Source organism: Protomyctophum bolini (assembly GCF_963924005.1).
Source record: "Protomyctophum bolini genome assembly, chromosome: 5".
Taxonomy (NCBI): Eukaryota; Metazoa; Chordata; class Actinopteri; order Myctophiformes; family Myctophidae; genus Protomyctophum; species Protomyctophum bolini.
The window spans coordinates 11825043-11845900 of record NC_137866.1 but is presented as its reverse complement, the minus strand read 5'-3'; the positions used below and the strand labels follow the sequence as shown (position 1 = coordinate 11845900).

The window sequence follows — 20858 nt, the reverse complement described above, 5'->3', positions numbered from 1 at the left end:
AAATGTAGGCCCCTTTCATTAAATCAATTAAGGTCTCTGATAAACAAATCATTATTTCCATTAAACATGGAGAGTAAAATTTGCCGTTATTCAAGCCCAAGTTGGTATTGTGTATAAAAAGATAAAAATGAAACTCCACATATATATATATATATATATATATATATATATATATATATATATTTACTACTTCATAAACATAAATTCCAATTCAACGCATGTCAGCCAAACACAGAAATCTCAACAGACTTTGACGGTATAGGGGGAGAAAAGTGCACGTCGGCAGCTTTCCCTTAAACGTCAGAGCACACAGGCAATTATGGCAGATGAAAGACCTGTTTGAAGTGGCTTTCCCAAGCCGCTGGAAACAACGGTGGCAGGGTTAGCAGATAAGGCCAGCAATGGGTGAGCACGGCGGCTGGGTGGGTGTGTAGGTGGGTGTCTGAGCCCAGGGTGAAGACACATGGTGTGTGTGTGTGTGTGTGGTGTGTGGGGGGCACGAGGAAGGAAAGGCTACTCACCAGCTTAAAGTCCTGTATGCTACAAATGAAGTAGGGAGTGTTGGGCCGCCGACTCTCGATATACACACAATCTGGAAGAGAGAGAGAGAGAGAAACAACACACATTAGAAACATGCTCCCACTTCCTCAGGCTTTTCATGTTTTTATGCAGCACGGCAAAGAGATGACAGAGTCGTAATATATTATGCGTGTGGTGTTACCTCTTTTTGAAAAGACATTTTTCCCTCCACTTCTTGAGTCAAATTCAATTGGAATGCGAGTAATAGGATTAAGGACTTTTGGAGCGCTACAAGGTTGCCTTTTCCAAAGCAAACATTACACCCAAGGGGAATTATGTTATTGTTCCACTCCATTTGTACACCAGCGAGTGTCAGATAGCAATACTGGCTTTAACCCCACTTACCCAACGCTGCAACTCTCCAACCCCATGACAGGACAACTTCAAAGTTCAAACGTTCCAATATTATGTCCAGTTAAGTGCTTTAGGTGACTAGACCAAAGAAAGACAAATATAATAATAATACTCCACCCACCCACTTTTCCTCCTCATTTCTTAAAATGTTGCCAAATTACATAACCCTTGCGAATGTACTCTATGGCCTCCAGTGCATTGTGTGTGTGAATGGGAGGCAGCTTGGGCCGGCTGTGCTGTTAAATTGAATGTGACTGGTGGTATGGCCAGGTCGTGAACCCTCATCTCCTTAACAAAAACATTCACGCTGCACAGGACAAAAACACACAGACACTTCTGTTCAAGAGAGCAGGAGGGGCGGGGGGGAGCTTTTCAACTGCACAAGGCAAACTGCTACTGACTAAGCCTGACAGTGTAGCTTCCAGGAAGAACCAAGGCGTGGAATTATACTGCATACTCTGCGCAGCAGTCATTTCTTTTGTCTATACGACCTGTCCACGGGAAATATCTATAAAATGTGATTGGTACATTATTGGAGTATGCTTCAAGTACACACACAATGATGAAAGGCAAAGGTCCTGCGTATATGACTGCTATCCGTTTTCAACAACATAAAAACACTGTACAAGGTGCTAATCCCTCGGGGGGAGAAAGCTGTTTCTGCTTCACTCAGCTGATGGCTGCTGCTCAGATGGTCGTGATGAGCGCTCAGGGCGGAACATTTAGGGGTTAGGTTTCGTGCTCTGGGACACTTTCGACACATAGACCAGGGTCAGGAGGTGAACCGGTGACCTTCGACTTACCAGACGGCCTTTCTAAGCACTAAGCTACACCAAAGCATGGCAGACAAAGAGAGCAACGAAGAAATGTTTTAACCTGAAGCCTGTTGTAAGAACAATTCCTGCGCAAGTCTGCATGCGCAATAAAGTGGACATTATGCTTTCACACATTTGGTGCATATGGGGCATGGTAGTGGGATATTATTTTATTTACATTAAATTTGCATGATGGCTTTGATTGTATTCATAGATGTCGGATGAGTCAAACACAAAATCAGGAGTAGGATCAAACTGAATAACATTTTGATTGATATTGATACTGTATATACCTAATAAGAAAGCTGCAACAGAGATGGCTTTACTTGCTGAGCAGGATAGCATTAACAGACACTTAATTGTCACTTAAATGTGAAGACTATATCAAAGTGATGATCACTGAAAGAGGACAGTCCATTCAAATGGCAGGCAATTAATAAAGCTAGGGCTGACACCACTTACTCTAATCAGTGTAAGGGTGGTTTGAGCTGCCCTTTACCCACCACTGGCAGACAGTGACACGACTGACTGGCCAACCTATATAGCACCTTTTCCTCCCAAACGGTGGGTGAATATCCTATTATTTTTTAAATGTTGTCTAAATGTCAGATTTCCTAAAGATGTCCACAAATATTCACACATTTTCATGAGTTGAACACAAATTGAAACATCTTTCAAAAAAAAAAATCAGAAATAATATAAACATAACCAAAGACATTCCGGGCAAACATCTGGTCCGACTTCTATTTTGGGTCTCGAGCTAAAAAGTCTGGAAACCACTGCATGAAGCATAGAGCAACAAATGCACACACACGACACTAAAACTATCAGCAATCAATCTGTAAGCTTCATTTCACCAAACGCCTTAAAGCTACCATTAACACTGACATCACATTTTTATCGTTTTTAGACATTAAGCAGACTTGATAGAGCAATATTCATCAGGCAACACTACAAGAAACCAAGAGTTAGGAATACAAGAAGGATTTGGGAAAAATATTATCCTAGAATGATTATACAGAAGAAATAGGGCAGAATAGTAGCTAGCAGTAGCTAGGCTTACACAGAGTGAATAGGCTACCGCTCTCTCCTGAAAGACGAGCACCAGCGATACGGCTCGGGGATTGAGCTGCGCTTTCGCGAACAAAAAGACGTGTGGCTAGCTTTTCAGGGGCTGACAGAGGCATCATCTGTTATTTATTTGTTTGTGTCAACAGAGTTATCGATCTGGCTGAGGTTTATCTGCCTGCTTGCAGTTTTGGAGGGGAGGGTGGGTAAGATATTAAATAGCTTTGACACCCCAGATACCATTTGTAGTGAAGGAGGGCATTGTGTGTGTGTGTGTGTGTGTGTGTGTGTGTGTGTGTGTAACAGAGTGTGTGCGTCACCCTGGGCTTTGTTTCTGAGAGGCTCTGTGTGTGTGTGTGTGTGTGTGTGTGTGTGTGTGTGTCCGACCCCAGGCTGGGCCTGTTATCTGCTGTGGGATGAATGAGCTATATTCTAATGGGAGGGGGACTTTATCGCACTTGCTGGTTCTCTGAGTGACGCATGTATATTCTCACTTAAGCCCTCCCTCCCTCTCTCTCTCTCTCCGTCCTCAACACCATCCCTGGAAGTCATTTACAAGATAACATGAATGAAAATATCCATTGGTGTTATTGTGTGACCCGTGGGCGACACTGTGTGTGTGTGTGTGTGTGTGTGTGTGTGTGTGTGTGTGTGTGTGTGTGTGTGTGTGTGTGTGCACGCAGAGAGGAGAGAAAGAGAGAGAGAGGAAGCAAGGGGACGGAGGGGGCCAGGGGGGAAAGGAGGAGAAAGGGGGCCAGAGAACAAAAGAGACTAATCTGAATGAGATGAGATGACATGTTTGGATGGAGTCAAATCAGGGGAATTAGGGTTTTTAGTGTCCCTTCACCTCACCAGATTTAAAGAGACTGTTCCCCATATCTACGAGTATACCAACAGGTACAAAGAACGTACAGCAGCTTACATGAGAGAGAGAGAGCGAGAAAAGTGAGAGATACCAGTAGGTGGTTTAAAAAAAGAACTAAAAGGGAAGGCTGGTTTAATCATTCAGACAACATTTTATCTTCCTTCGCCAAAAGAGCACATTTAGAATTCATCCCCAGCGCTAACAGTCTGTTACCTCAAGGGCATTATGAAATGACTAAAACACCAGGCTAAATGAATGTGAAAGTAAACGCTGGGACAAGGTTCAAACTCTTAAACAGAGGAAGCAACGGGCTCAGTCAGACATGGGGTGTGTGTGTGTGTGTGTGTGTGTGTGTGTGTGTGTGTGTGTGTGTGTGTGTGAGTGGGGGGGCCACATAGATTCTCCAGGGTTAGCCTGGCTTGTTAAACATTCCAGCCATTTTGTGCATTTGGAAGTGGGTCTCCTCACTCAACTGGAGAAGTGGAAGGGGAGGGAAGGATTTTGTTCTTTTGGGGGAGGGGCGATGGGTGATTTAGGTTGAAGTGTGCACGTGCGTGCGTTTGTGCGTGCGTCTGTTTGCGCTCTGCGATATAGGAGGAAGAGCCACAGGCCCTTTGTAGAAGAGAGCCTTTTTCCCCTGAGTGGCCACGAGTTCCACCTCCCTCTCGCTCGTTTTCTGTCGTTTTCTCACTCAAAGCACATATACCCCTCCCTGCAAAGATCCTCTATCGACCGCCACCCAGAAAGACGGAGAGCATGAAGAGAAAGCTCAATACTACAGCACAGGGAAAAACCTAATCATATAGCTCTTCAAAACCTGAGCTCTCTATTGAAACCAAATCCACTGGCAGCCATCGTTTCTCCAATTACGTCGTCAGTGCTGCGATAAAGAGGCAGAATATTCATGGAGGTGTGGGACGACGCCATTTTATCCCCCCCCTCACCACCTCCTACCAACTCCTTCCCAGCTGTAGCTCATTGTTCAGCCAGCCATTCTGCTATGGCTGCCAAGCATGTCTAATCTAAAACACACCTAGCCTCTGTGAGGGAACGGAGTCCCATGCTCCAGCTCCACTCTCTGCGTGTCAAATAAGTTGCTGTTTAATTTGCTGCAGTATGAAAACGGTGGTGAACCGTGAGAATGAGGAGGGGAGAAGCGAGGAAGAGAAGGGTACTTTGGCAATGTTGTCGTCGGCTTGCCTGTACTTTTATGATGATGTTTGAAGAAAAGAAAACAACGCACAAAACAGTGTTTTGTAAACAGAGAGGGGAAGAGGGGAGGCATGAGATCAGCATAACACAGCAGGAATATGAAGGGGTTTTTTTAAGGTTGCATGGCAGACTTATTAAAACAGAGAGGGCTGTTTTTATTCCTAAGCAATGCTTGCGGGTGTTGAGCGGCCATGAGGCAGGACGCACCTGCATTGTTAAAAGGGGAACTCGGCTCAAAGCCTCTCGCGTGTGCACTGTACAAGCGTGCACACACACACACACACACACACACACACACACACACAGTACAGAGTAGGACAAGCCTTTAGGAAAGCTGCACCAACCCCTCGAGTTTACTGATCCTAAAATTAAAGAGCAAAAGGAATGCGATAATGGAACTATGTGTGTGTGTGTGTGTGTGTGTGTGTGTGTGTGTGTGTGTGTGTGTGTGTGTACATGTGTGTGTGTGTGTGTGAAGGGGGGGCTAGACACAGTGAGAACTCCCAAAAACTCCCATATCTGTTGGGTGAAGTACAACATTGTGCAAACACAGCAGCATGGTTTGTGAGCTGGAGAAGGATGTCAAATGGAATACAAGCAATTTAAGGAATACAAATCCATGTGTGTACCCATAGTCCCATACACAACAAATGACCTCGGTACATAGAAATACTGTTCATATTAACAGAGCAACTAACTTTAATTCAATGCTGCTACTTGTCGCAAATGTTTTTATACTAAGTGAATGCTAAAACATTGAAATAATGCACAATGATTTGTATAGTTTCACAAGCAAAGTGTTAATGTAAGACAGATCTGTTTACATCTTTATTAAATTCTTATTTATATTGAATATTTATACGTACACTACATATATTGTTGTATCTTGATTGTTTTGTTCCACTTGTGCTTTGGCAATGTAGAAAGTTGCCAATAAAGCCCTTTTAAATTGAATTGAGAGGGGGGGAGGGGGGTGGAGAGAGAGAGAGAGAGAGAGAGAGAGAGAGAGAGGGACGGAGAGAGAGAGAGAACGCTATTGTATCATTCATTACCGATCCACCACCACCACCGAGCTCCAGTGGGGAGAGTGCACCTGATGACCCAGGCCACCTTGTGTCACTTCCTGCTGGGCAGGTCTGCTTAGCGTGGCGGGTGGTTTTACCACAAGCAGTGAGTGGCCCTGGCTCCTGGAGCAAGTCCTTTCTAACCCCCGCCACCTCCTGGATTAGCAACTCCTCGCATTCTTCCGGCTGATTCTTCCCCTTTTTCCACTCCCTATCCCCTTTCCATCACCCCGACAGCAGCCACCCCCAACCCCTCCTCTGCCTCCCTGGAAAGCAGAGGGAAATACCTGGCAGGCGATACCATCTAGCTCTCTACAATAGGGCAGGCCTACAGCTGACTGGACTCCTGGGGGAGAACAGAGGCCCTTTGACAAGCCACCCCCCCCCAGCCCTCCATCCTCTCCCTCTCAGCTAGCCCACACTTTCTCATTTAGCAGTCGGCAGGTGGTTGGATTTCACTAAAAAGCCCTTTTCCCAGAGCCTCTCGCGTGGGGAGAGATAGCAGAGAGAAGAAGGCCCTTAAAAGAGGAAAAAAAGAAAAGATCTCTACAGATTTGCACTGCTATACTTCGATATAAAACGCTCCACAGGGTCGTCCCTCGTGTTTTCTTGACTGGGAACGGGAAATGAACTGACAAGTGGTCTTTAAAGTGGGGGGATAGCACTATGCTAATCATGCTTCCAACCTATACACTATAAAATCCTGATGTTCATTTATATCTGACGCTACAGCTAAATGACGACAAACCAAACCTTTGTTAGGTTTGCACCTATTAACCACACTAATGGGCTATTAACCACACTAATGGGCTATTAACCACACTAATGGGCTGTTTTTCATCCCCAAAAACAGAGACATTTTAAAACACTGATGTCCCCGTCCCCGTTTTGAAAACTCTGCCACTCCGCTATAATGTGGACAGGTGGGAACCCTTTGGACATAATGATGCAGACACCCACAATTGTTGAATACCAGTGGTTAATTCAACACAGATAATGAATTACAGACATTACTGACCTTGCTGTCTATGGTAACAGCTGGTGTGCAGTTAAATTCTGCATTTTATAATGCTACTATACTGCCTACAATGGCAGGACGCAAGCCATTAGATTATGTTCGCTTGTGGAAGGAGCTACAAAACAATAATGGTTGACTTATACACTTATTCACTGGTACAGAGTAGAGTAGTCTACCGGTTGTGAGGGTTGGACACCTGAACGCCGCCTTATTAGTTCATTATGTTGGAAAGCAATGGGCACGTTGTTTGTTCCCCCAATGAAACAATGAACACGCTGGTAAGACTGTACATTCAGGTTGGGTCCATAATGCATTAATAATGCACTTATATGGCTTCATAAAAAGTGTTATAAGTGTTGTTCATAATGCACTATAAGCTCAGCGGATACTGTATACATACATACATACTGTAAAGGTGGCGTTCACAAGAACCACGTTGTTACATTGTTGCATTTTCCGGTTTGTGTTCACATGGGCCTGTGTTAAGTGAACCAACATTTGTAAATGAATGACACGTGACTGTGTTGTACAGGTAGTTAATCTATTGAACAAAGAGTTTCAACGGGAAATCACCTCCTTGTCATGGACAGCAACGAAGCAACAGCATTGTATTGCGATACAGCTTTTCGTTTCCACCATTATGATTTGGTCAGAGTAATCCAGTAAGAGAGTGGCGACACGCTTTGATCTCGCCGCAAAGCGGGTGCCTATGGGCTATAGTTCCAAACATTGCTCCTATGGCTGGAACTATCCCATTGAGATAGAATGAGCACTTCCGCATTTCATTGTTACAATGGGAGACAACGCTAGTGTCGCTACTCTCTTACTAGATTACTCTGATTTGGTGTTCCAACCAAATAAGAACAGTGGAAACAATATGGCCAATGGGCACATCTCAATAATCAAGGCCACCGATTTACATTTCTGCCGGTGGGTGCTCAAACCTGCAATAACTAGCCTACATGACATGTTGAAAAAGTAGCCAAATACAAGCATTAAGGTTAAGCACCACAATGTAGCAAGCTACTCTGCAACTCCTGCGTTGCTGGGGACCCCCAAAAATACTTTTGCCATGTCTCCTACATGTCACCTACAAACCAAAATATAACTCCACAATACAACTGTACGGGTGGAAATTAAGAGTTTCTTGGGACGGCTGCACACACTTTTTTTTAAACATTATAGTAAAATTACAGGTCGCTTGTTTTAATGAGATGGTTGGGCCTGGTTTTGGAACACAACAGGTGGATTCAATCTTGGTTTGATTGGGACACATACAGCAACACCATATGCTCTGTATTTGCTTTTGACACGTCAGTGAATAAGCTCTTCTTGCATACATAAAGAGTTATTAAAGACTCAAAACAAAAGTAGTAAGTATATTCGAAAAACATATCGTTTCATTATTGTGCTTCTATTGAATTAGGCCTATTTAACTGAGTAAAATTCAGAAAATAATCTGGCGACCCCCCATAATGTGTGCCAAAAAGGTAATGCGCAGGTGGTACCCATGCACTGGCGGCGACTGGCCCATAGAAAGCAGATGCGTGGACAGGACACACAGCAATTACAAAGCAACTCTGTAAACAATAAAATCAACTTGACCATGGCTACAAAGTGTTCACCAAACCAGAAAAAACCCCAGAGAAACACAGAATGTTCTTCAGGTACTTTTGATTTAAACAGGACGTGCAACAGACACAGCATAGAACCAAGCTACTTCATAGCTGTCCCCTGTGCAGGAGTCAGGACACAAGTAGCAGTAGTGTGTGGAAAGAGAAATCACATCCTGACAGAAGAAGTGTTGTGCATGCGGTGTTATACAAACAAATCATGGCATGAAGAAAAATCACTTCGGCTCGTGCTAAAAGCTTTTATTGTTATTTCAATTTTCCTGCTAGTTGCGTGTAGTCCATCTCGCAGGAGAAACACCGTCAGTCATTACGCCATTATCCATTACAGTCACAGACTGGAAGTAGCCTAACTTTGCTCAAGCATGCGTGCCCCACTGCAGTATGTATGTACTGTATGTATGTATGTACCGTAGTGTGTATGCAGTATGAGCTATGAGGACTGTTGAATTACTTAATTTGTTTGCAAAAACAGCGGTTCCACCCACACTATTTAGGGACATGGACAGATTAGCACACACACACACACACACACGAGAGAGAACATGGAAAGCAACAGTCAGCCGTTGTCAGTTGTCAGTGCTAAGCCGTTGCTGCTTGCTGACCTGGCTAGAGAAGCTTAATGCGATGAGATGGATGCAGGTAGACCTATACTGTGTCTGGCACTGCAGGCAACCTGGATGAAAAGAGCTAGAGTTAGTTGGAAGACAAAGGCCAGACCTCTCAATGTGACCGTCAAAGCTAATGCAGATTACAGGAGGATGTCCTGTTCTCCACCTGGCCGTTAAGGATTTAGACAGCATCTTTCTGAAGGAGCACAACATCATAGTGCTTGGTCTAATGAGGGGTTGATTGGCCTACTCCCAATGTATTACTTATTGGATGACATGTAAATAGTGGCGTGTTTGTGGGGAACCTTTATGTGTTCAGGTTGCACTGCTTCCATATCTTGGTCATATCAGGTCATTCTTGCTAAAAAAGATTTTAATCTCAATGAGTCTTTCCTGGTTAAATAAAAGTTAAATAAAAAAACCGAATAAATAAATAAAAAAGAAAATCTGAACATGAGAAAAATAGATCATAAAACCACTACCACAAACCCTAAAACTGTACTCCTGGAACTGTTTTAAGGCCCCTTTGTCTTCCCGACAAGGGGAATTATGTAAAATACAACCAAATGTGACTTCCTTATCCTACTTTATTGTGGCTAGTATATATTACAGTCTTATAGCCTTTTTGGCAGCGGTAAGAAATTGATATTGCGCCGTATAAAAAAAACTCAAGTCCATGATAACAGACCTACTTGAGCTGATCAAAAGGCAATCATTTGTTGAGAGATGTGGGGTACAGACTGGAACAGTCAAAGGATAGGGGCCGTTTCTTGTGGCTGCCAGCAGTAAGTTCTGGATCTGAGTCGGAGGAGAGGAGAGGAGAGGAGAGGGGGAGGTGCGACGGTCGGTTGCCTAGTGCTACATGTGTATGTCAGACACACTCCCGCTGCACACACACAGCCGCGCGTGCGCGTGAACACAGACACAAGCACGCGTACACTCACACTCCCTAGGGTTCTGCAGTGGCTGCAGCAAGTAGTGCCAGCTGTCCACCTCGACACACATGCCCTCCACATAGGCTCCCATACTACATGCATGCACACAAGTGGTGATCCTCCGGGACCGCGGCCAGTGATCTCCTTCTCTCTTTGTGCACAATGGACTACTAGCGCACTGCAGTTTAACAAACAATGGGTCGTCGACTCGGGATAATTAATCGCGACCTGTAAAAAATGGGGGTACCGACTCGGGAGCCATTTTTACAGGTCGCGATTAAATAATCCTGCAAAGAAAGAAAAAAAAAGATTCATAAGATTTCCACGCAGACAAATCTGACATTTTTCCTAAAGAATTTCTGAAATGTTCACAACTTTGCAAACGAAGAAAAATCTAGAATTGAAGAATAATTTAAGAAAGTGGAAATAGTCGATCTACAAGCTCACAATACATCACGGCACGTGACGGTGTGAGCTACTATATCAGTGATTTTCACTATTAAATAATGCTTGTTATTAATTAATAATGTATTTTTCTAAGTTTGGGTCTTGAGCTGAAAAGTTTGCCAACCACTGGACTAAGAGAGAGCAGCCTGAACACTGAACTAACCCAACAACAGCCAAGAAACGTGTTTAAATCAAATCTGTCCCTTTCTTTTCTTTACCTCTGTCAGGCTGACAAAAGGGATGACGTCCACACCGTGCTGTGTCATTACGCCATTAGAGGGCCTGCTAAGGGAGCCATGTTGTGTTGAGAGTGTGAGCGAGGTAGAGGGGGAGAAGGGAGAGGGGAGGCAGACTGCAGGTGGTTTCTATTAACTCTCTCCATTTTAAAGCAGTCCAGCCAGCCAGTCAGAGAGAAGGAGAGACGTGCTATGGCAGCCAGCCGCCTGCAGCGTCTCAGAGAGCCACACTGCAGTGGAAAGAAGGGATGAGCTGCTGAGCAACACATCTGAGTGGGCTGTGTTTCACAGTAAACTGCTCTGTGCTAATTTAACGCTGAGGGTGTGCAAATGTAACCATAATGGGCAGGGCTCGTACGATATTAATGCGTGGGGCAGAGGGGTAGTGCTGGGTGTGTGTGTGTGTGTGTGTGTGTGTGTGTGTGTGTGTGTAAGAGAGACTGCACGTGCTCATGAGTGTGTTAGGTCCAACATCAATGTCGCAATTTACACATGTGTAATAGTATCATTGCAAATAGGGGTGTAACTATACATCTTAACAGCCGATACGATACACGGGACGATATTGGTTCATTATGGCGATACGATTCAATGATTTGAAATCGATACAGTAACTATTTAAAATACATTGACATTTTAAAGTAAGTAATTAAACCCCTCTTTTTCTTTTTTCTTCTAAAATGGCTAAATACCACGCACAAGAATGTAGGATTGATACAATCGATTATTTGCATTGCTAAACGATACGATACTGTGGCGATCTGCACCTTTAGTAGCATTGCTACGTTACACGTCCCCACGCACGTTTTGTGAATGAATCAAAGGAGCTGGGCGTGTAGTAGAGGCTGCCTGTCAGTGTGTGACGCTAGCGCCGTGCTACCTGCAGCGATACCCGCCGTCCATAGTACAGTGAACCACCTCGGGTCCGTGAATACAGTACTTTAGCCCATTCTGACCTGAGATCAGATTCATACGAGGTTTCCACTGGACACACACTGGTCTGATGAACCCATTCTGACCTGAGATCAGATTCTAAAAATGTCAGTCGTTCTTCGAATTTTTTAAAAATAGCAGACCTACAAGCTCGTATCGCGCCACTCGGTGGCGCGATATGAGCTTGTAGATCTGCTATTTTTCAATAGCTAAAGCATAACATGATGCCAACACCAAAATGGGTGCCCGGTCAGAATGGGTTAGTAGGCTAGTATTCCAGTGGCCATATCGATGCATGTATTTTGTGAGGGTACCTACCCTAGGGGACACACGGAGAACATGCAAACTCCACACAGAAAGGCCCTTTCGCCAACCCCGCCTCGGGTATGGGCGGACTCACTGAATATAATACACTGCTCAGTGCTCACTGGTAAATGTTGTTGGCAGTTGGAGGCACATTCTGTGTTCACAGAAGTATCACCCAGGGTATTGAACAACTGCCTTATTTCTAAAGTGAAATCTAAACATAAATCAACATAATGATTGCAAATACAGGCATTAGGAGCCAGTGTGTTTGCTGTAAACTTAGATAGTATTTTATAGATATTCCACCGTTACGTTCTTAGCTTTCGTATGATTCATGATAACTACTTGTTTATGTATATGATGTATTGCCATGTATTTTGTTCTTGCTTAAAGGACCACTTCACCACTTTTCAACTCCTCTTCCTATAATTGGTCCTCACTAATGTTCATAAATACCACAATTTCTTTCTACTCCGTCTGTGTCTCATAGGAGGGATGTGGGCAGTTCAGAAACCCGTCCACCAGTGACATCATCGATGGGGAATTCAAGCTAATAGAAACTGCAGGGTTTCTTTTCATGAAAAGTTGCAATGCAAAAATGGAAGCCATTGTTCTCACGATAATACAAATCTGAATACATTTTTAAACAAATCTTGTTTTAAAGAAATCTGCCTAACGATGATGTCACTGGTGGACGGGTGTCTGAACTGCCCACAGCCCTCCTATGAGAAACAGACAGAGTAGAACAAAATGGTTGTGTTTTATCATGAACATTAGTGAGGACCAATTATATGAAGAGATGTTGAAGTGGTGAAGTGGTCCTTTAATGTAAATCGCTCTGGATTAAGAGCGTCTGCTAAATGCCTAAATTGTAAAGATTGTGAGCTTCTGTTATGAATTAATCTAGCACAAAGTCTTAGTGCTTATGAGTGCTAGCATTTTACGTATGACCGGTAAAGTGTAACTATATGTGCTTGCCTTGTACTGACATATTTGTGCATGTGCGCATGCAGAGAAGGTGGGGTGTCTGCTATTGATCCCCCGTGGCATTGTGTATAATCTCCTAAGAAAGGATCTATAATCTGGGGCTGGGGGTGGAGAGCACAGCAAAGAGTCTGTCTGGCCTGGCCTGGCCTGGGGGAGACAGTCAGGGCTCCTCCATTTCAGGAGGCTCATGGATCGATCACTTGGTCACGTCTGCCTGCATAGCTACTGGTCTGTCCACCCCAGCGACAGACCACACCGTCGGGCTTGGGCCAGCACTCTCCCATGGTCATCGTTCACAGACACATTTGCCGTTGCCTTAAAAAAAACAGCAGCAGAGCTTGGTTTAGCTACAGGCCCCCCTATTGGCTGGCTACACTTCCACCCCCCCATCTCATCCAATCGATGCGCCCTAAGCTGCCTGCTCCCATTTTCTAGGGATAGAAGAGATGGGATGTGGTGTGTGGTGGTGGTGGGGGGGGGGGGGGGTGTCTGGGACTTGAGGTGTGCAAAGGGTTTCAATGCAGCTTACCTCTTATCACCTCAATGTGCTGAGGCCTACATGTTTGTCAGGCTGTCTGTGAGACAAAAGCAATTAAAAAAGGTGTTTCGCCTTGCAATTTCCTCTCTATATTCCCCTCGTTCTCCCTTGCTATAGATCATGCCCTTGCTCCAATTCCCCCTTGCGTTTGTCTCGGATGGTGCAAATCCCTCTCCCAGGGTGGTCAGTTTTACATATTGTGTGTCACTAGAGGGGCATAAACGGATTTTACATTTAGCAAATCATAATCCATTGCAAGCTTTGTGTCTGCCTAAGCCGCGCATATCAAATCTGATTGCATGAAGGGCGCTGTCAATGACCATGCAGGAGGAACATGCACTGTATGCGCTCGCACACACACACACGCGCACGCACACACACACACACACACACACACACACACACACGATCACTTGAACAATAAGCAGAGGAGCCAGCAGGAGGTCAATGGCTGAGGTGGTGGATCTTCCATGTTGACACAAAGGGAGGTAAATTACAGGCTGGTGTTCTTGTGTTACTGTCGACTGAGGGTGATGCCAAGCAACCCCCCACCCCCCACCTCTAATCCTGACCAAATCGGCTACCAGGGCCAGGCAGCTCCAGACAGCATGGTGGTAGAAGGTTGTGACATTGGGGCAACTCGAATCCCAGACTGAAGGGATATAATATAAAAACTATATATATATCCACCCTCACCGGTCACTTTATTAGGTACGCCTGTACAGCTGTTTGAACGTGGCCTGCCTCGTTGATACAAGGCAGGATCGATCCATTCTTTCACGTTGTGGTGTAGTGGCCAGATTCTGACCCGACATTCCAAATGTTAGCAGCAGGAATCAAAATCTTTTGTCCACTTTTAGTGTACAAATTGTAGTCTCAGTTTGACTTGGTCTCAGCTGACAGGAGTGGCTCCTGGCGTGGTGTCCTGCTGCTGTAGCCATCTGCCTCAAGGTTCAACGTGGTGTGCGCTCAGAGATGCATACCTCCGTTTTAACGAGGTTATTACTAGTGTGGTTGCCTATACCAGTGGTTCCCAAAGTGGGGTCCGGGGTCTTTGAGGGAGTTCCATTCCTTTGTTACACTTTTTTACACTTAACATTGAGTTTACAATATAAATTGGGGGTCCCAGAGATAGAAATGCCATTAAATGGGGGTCCGTAGAATAATGCATGTCAAACTGGGGGTCCTTGAAATTAAACGGGTTGAGAATCACTGCTAGAGCCGTAAATATCTTCTCTTGTGAGGGTCCCTGGCGTATGTTTTCAAATGGGGGTCAAGGGGTCCTTGACATGGAAAAGTTTGGGAACCACTAGCCTATACTATAAGCAAGCAGACTACTGCACGCCAGCGCTTAAATCGTTTTAAAAATGTTTAAATCGTTTTGTGCGCTTTACTACACTCACAATTCCACACTGTAGTTTGAGTTACTATGCCTTTCTATGGGCTCAAACCAGTCTGGCTGTTCTGACCTCTGACCTCTGGTATCAACAAAGAATTTTCACCCAGTGCCACTCGCTGAATATTATTGAGGGGTGCTAGCCCCTCCTATGCCCAGCTTTGTGTGTTTGTGTGCATTTTAGCGATGATGTTACTTTATTATGGATCCCCATTAGCAATTAGCACTTGCAAAAGCATGGCTATTCTTCCCGTTCCTTGTCCAGTACACAAAACAACAGATCATTCACCACAACATACAACGGCTACAATACAAACATACAATGGTTCACTTACAAAGGATAAGAGATACATCTCAAAACAATTGCAATTTCATCATCAAAAGAGAGGGAAGGGTTTTCCATAGCTCCATAAGTCCATATACCTAAGTCAACAAAGTACCTAAAAAATAATATTGAAATAATAAATAAAATATAATTCAAATAAAAACATCAATAAATTAAAAAATATATACCGTACACACACACACACACACACAGACTCTGCTGAGCTCGGGTGTAAATATCTAAATATCCGTCTAGGCTAATCCGCCAAGGGGCTCCACTTTGTTTATGTGCCCTTTCAATGTTTCATCCAAGTGACTGACTGCTTCCGCCTTTTTTTCTCTCCTCTCATAACCCCCCCTCCTTTCACACACCCATTCTCCGCATGACTGACTGGGAGACAAAGCAGTGGTGCTCTCTCTATTAAACATGAAATGCAGAGTGAAAAAAGGCTTCAATGGAGTCCATGTCAGGGAGGGAAAAATAGAGAGAGAGAGAGAGAGAGAGAGAGAGGCAGGCTTTGGTTTAGTGTGGCTGGTTGCTTGAGGTCCTCCACTGATACACACAAGATAATTTAGTCAACCAGATTACACTGCTACTAAAGAAGCATGGTGTGTGTGTGTGTGTGTGTGTGTGTGTGTGTGTGTGTGTGTGTGCGCGCATGCCTGCGTGCAGGGTGAGGGGGGGTTGAGGTTTCAATGGAAAAATATATATAGTAGTTTAGAATAATTAATAATCTTGAGTTCTCGCGTAGCCCTGGGGCACTGTGACCTTGCCTCAGCATCTGGCCTCGCGAGATCACAGAAAACCATCTGTCGGACAAACACTTCACTCCGTAGACAGCCCCCTGACCCGGTAGAGCGCTGCACTGGATGCACACGACACAGGAGTCACTTTAATTGATTCAAAATGATAATGTAGGTCAAATTGAAACAGGCATTCCATGTGGTTATGGCGGCAGACTATTCACAAAAACCAGACTCGACTGAAGACGAAGAGATTGTGATTTGCAAACCCCCGCATGGAATTATCCCTCAGGGGAAAACTTCCTTCTTGTCACATTTCTCTGAATTGTGTGCATTCATTTTATTTAAACAAATACACATTGCAAAAGTGTAGGCTATATGGAGTCCTGTTTCCTGTCAAGGAAAAGATTGTTCCATGTTTATCGCAGCACGTCGCTCACAACGTTTGGTCCATTCTAGGTATAGGAAAAAATGAATCAATACCACGATATATCGCCGTACTTCATCTTGCTACATGTTATCAATACACTGGCACCAAGTATCAATATGTTATTACAACGCGCAGGTGCTCTAGATTACGGATTCCCACTGTGCTCAAATGCACGGCACAAGACCATGGTGTGGTACTGATCATCCTGTCACTTAGTTAGTTACAACTTGTAAACATGTAGTAGTCTAGTACAACCTACCTCCAAGTCAACCCAACAGTTTGATGGCTTGCGGAGATTCATTATAAAACCTGCCGTCTCCTATCCTCGAGACATTCATGCAGATATGTCTGCTTAAAAGATGTTGTTCTTTTAACATAACTTGTGACTATCTTTTGAACTCGAATAACCCAACTTATAATTGTATTTATTTTATTTGTATTATTTATTATTATTTTTGTGTCCTGTTTACGCTTATTTTTTTATATATTTTTTTAATGATGACGATAACTGTGGGGTGAGGGATGGGGTCAGGGAGAAAAACAATGGTATGTTCAAACTGAACTTAAATTGTTGAAACCTGCTACCAATAAACATAAGTAAAAAAAAAAGAAGATGTTCTTCGCTCCCATAAAAGAGTAGTTATGTAGTTGGTACATTATGGATATGATTTGGATTGTGATATTAAGGATAATAAAATGTTAAGTGAATCATATGGGCATATCTAACAATGGATGCCAAAACAATGGGAACATTTAATTTTGTGTTTTTTTTTATATCAAAAGTCCCTACAAATATTTTTTCCTTTCTTTGAACGAAAATGTGATGTGTGAGAACGGGTTGAGTGTCGCATGAATAAAAATGTATCTTTATTTCATTCACCTGTTTTATTCCCATGGCTGCGTAGTCCTCCAAACAGCTGGTTCTGATTACAGAACTACTCTAAAACCTTTTTATCTCATTCAAGATGACAGTGACAGTGTATTACTGATTTTAAACTTAATCAGCACATTAAAATAAAATGCCTGTATTTTTCATTTCCCTAGGTCTATCACCTGAGAGGGGGGTAGTTTCCCCAGGAGGACGTAGTAGGAACACGTTATTCCAACCAGTTACTTTCCCCTCCATCAGGCCCTAGGAATTACCGCATGTAGTGCTGTCTGTGGACGTATTTTATTTTATTTATTTTATTATTATGTCAAAAAGTGGGTCTAAAAGCGGGCACCCTGGGTCGCCATTTTGAAAGGTTTACAGGTGTTCTCGCGCGTGCTGCGTCATTCAGTATTATCCCGCAAGGAGAGAGAGGATGTGTGTGAATGCATGTGCGTGTGTGCACGTGCAATGCATGCGTTTGTGTGAGAGACGTGAAGGATTCTCTTTAGCAGTAAAAAGGGGAGGGTGTTTGTGCGATGGGGAGCGGAGAAGTAGCTGGAGATGAAGATAACCTAACACACAGGCTGTAATTTGCTACATCTTCCCATTAAATACGCAGGCAATGTGGAGCGCATCCGCCCTCCCCCTCTCCCCCACACTACTTGACCTTTCGCTGGCTGGTAGATAAATGAAAAGACACGGCGGAGATGATTTAGGTGCAGAGGGCTAGCAATGATCTGGAGCAGAAAGGGAGCAGACAGACACACACACACACACACACACACACGCAGAGCTAGCTAAGTAGGCTGGCTTCCTTTCAACAGCCAAAGTTGACATTCCCCCCTCTTGTATAACCAATTTACAAACAGCAGGTGAAAAAGAGGCCGCATTTACAGCCAGGGACAATGGTACTTTCTCTTTGCAGCCTCTCTCATCCCATGCAATAAAGACACTACAGCGCGGGTCAAACGTCTCTCCGGGAAACAAGACTACTGCCAGCCCTCCTGGTCTAAGCAGTGATAGGATACTATCAATATGAATCACCTGGAATGAAATCATTATGGAGGCCGGTCGTCACTCTGGCGAAGCACCACTTTGCTTTATAGACAAGAGCCTGAGACGAAGGGAGGTAAGACAACTTGGCATTGATGGTGTGATGTGTGTATCTGTGGCCCGCCGTAGGGACCACTTCTTCTCCTGCTGATGCTGATAGTCTACATACATACAAGCACCTCAGAAGCTTATATGGAGCACAATTAACTGGGAAGGATTGGGATTTTGTTTTGGAAGGCTGAGAGGCGGACATTGTGTTTTCACCCCTGTTTTGTGAATGCCATTTTGTAAATAATAAAAAACGAAAAGAAATTCATCGTCCGATCAAGCCAGAATTTGAACCACACATTGAGGGGCCTCTAAACACTGAGCCAATAGCCATTTCATTTACACCCGTAGGAGCATCACAAACGCTTTCATGTGTCAATGAGTGTCAACTTGGAATAACATTACCCAGAATGGTAATCATATCTGACATTGTTTTTTAATGTCTTGAGTGCCAAGAGCAAAATTAGTGCAATTAGCGTCATGATAAAAAAGTAATTGAATGACTTGATCAACTTTGATAAACGTGTGTGTAATATACTGCGGTCACTGCATGTACACAATGCGATTGGCCGACAGCGGCAGCCGGTTTACTCACCGCCAGGTCTGTAAACGACGTCGTCCTCCGTGATGAAGGACGTGATCTCTCCGTTCTCCGTGCGCTCGTAGCGCGACTTCTTCTTGGGCGACTTCTTCTTGCCCTTTTTGCCACCGTCCTCGGCCGTGCCGCTGCCCCCCCCTCCCGCGCTGCTGTTGCCGCCATTGTCGCCGTCCTCGTCCTCGCTGTGGTCGCTCTCGGCATAGTTCTTGGCCCCGCCCTCCAGTGTGCAGCTACGCCGGGGCCTGGCGCCGGCGCTCTCGCTATCGCGGTCGCCGCGGTCGCAGTCCACCATCTGTCGGCGGGCCTTCCCGTTCCCCCCCTCCCTCTTGTCACGGTCTCTGTCTCTGTCGCGGTCACGCTCCTTCTCCCGCTCCTTGTCTTTGTCGGCCGTCATGATCCGCCACGTGCCTTCCTCAGTCCTCTCACGGCTGGGCCTCCGTGAAAGGTAGACTGTGAGCCTGGGCTTCAGTCTTCTGAATTTACCGCTCAAATCCAGGGAAAATTCGGCCACACCAACAACCCCAGTGTTTCAGAAGAGCTGTGGACGTGAAAGAGAAGACGAGTGAGAATGTGGTCAATTACATTGCAGTAAGTCACTGGTGTTCAAACCAGTGGTCCGGGGACCACCAGTGGTCCCTGAGGGGGTTCCAGGTGGTCCCCAGCTAAATGGAGAGTTTGTAACCAAATGGACTCTTGAGATACATTTTATGCTCTCAAGAGTTCAATTATTTTAAACATCAAATTGCTAAATTTACAACAAGTCTACACAATTAGAGAATGTAGAATAATCGTTATTTTTTTATCAATTCCCGTTGTTTCTACTAATGGTACCACATCAATACATCATGGAATTGTGGACAAAATCCTATGTGACGACAAGAAAATATTCTAAGACTTGGGTCTGAGAGGCTAAATCTCATAAAATGGTGGTCCGTGGCTCAAATGCAGAATAAATAATGGGCCTTGAAATGAAAAGGGTTGAAAACCCCTGCAGTAAGTCAACAGGCCTTTGCGACTAACTACCGTGGGTGTATTTGTGACTGAAAAGGGTCATTTTTTATGGTGGTGGAAAAGACTTAGAGATTAGCTCCTGGAAGTCAGGCAATGAGCTGTGCTGGCTCTTAACCTCAGAGTAATTGTTAGCACTCTCCTCCACAGTCATGTATACTCTGGAGAGCGCTGAGCAGCTCTATCAAAAGAACACAACCTTCAAGCCTCCTGCTCAAGTCTATTCGCCTCATTTCAGAGAGAGAGGAGGGAAAGGGAGTTTTAAAAAAAAAAGAGGGAGAGTGAGTGAGAGGGAGTGAAAAAAGAGGAAAGCGTGAGAGAGGAGAAAGAGACAGGCACTGCATGTATTTTCTCACAATAACCTAAAGGGGGATTCCCCGCTGTATTAGCAATCTTCAGAAAGGCTGCATGGCACACTTTGGTTGAGGATAGGAGGCTTACAAGCAGCAGGATTCCTCAGAGACACCGTGTCCAGGGGCTTTTCAGCACACGACACACTGCCTCTTTTACAGCACCAATGGAGAGTTGTAGTAAACCCTCGCTAGCTCGTTCCTCTGGTGAGCGGCCGCGATGACAACAGGCTAAATTTTTATTCATCTATCTGCCTCTGTGTGTTTTTGTGCATGCGTGTTTACACTGTGGCTGGCTGGACTGTGCCCCGGCCCAGCCATGTCTGACTGACAGTCATCGCCATGCTAATGTGAAGTGACAGGTCTGGAGGGGAAAACATGGCAATCCACTGGCAGCGAGAGTGAGAGCGAGAGAGAGGAGAGAATGAGAGAGAGAG

The 20858-nt window shown here is 44.6% G+C and overlaps 1 protein-coding gene across 2 annotated transcripts in view; it reads right to left on the bottom strand.

Moving 5' to 3' along the window:
* Nucleotides 1-20858, bottom strand: part of rerea (arginine-glutamic acid dipeptide (RE) repeats a) — a 164880-nt gene that overhangs the window by 77197 nt on the left and 66825 nt on the right. For both annotated transcript variants that reach the window (XM_080764130.1, XM_080764129.1), the window contains 2 exons: nucleotides 19061-19601; nucleotides 522-592 (listed from right to left, as the gene is read on the bottom strand). In XM_080764130.1, the coding sequence (XP_080620256.1) occupies nucleotides 522-592; nucleotides 19061-19457 (468 nt within the window). In that variant the 5' untranslated portion in view covers nucleotides 19458-19601. The remainder of the gene's footprint in view (nucleotides 1-521; nucleotides 593-19060; nucleotides 19602-20858) is intronic.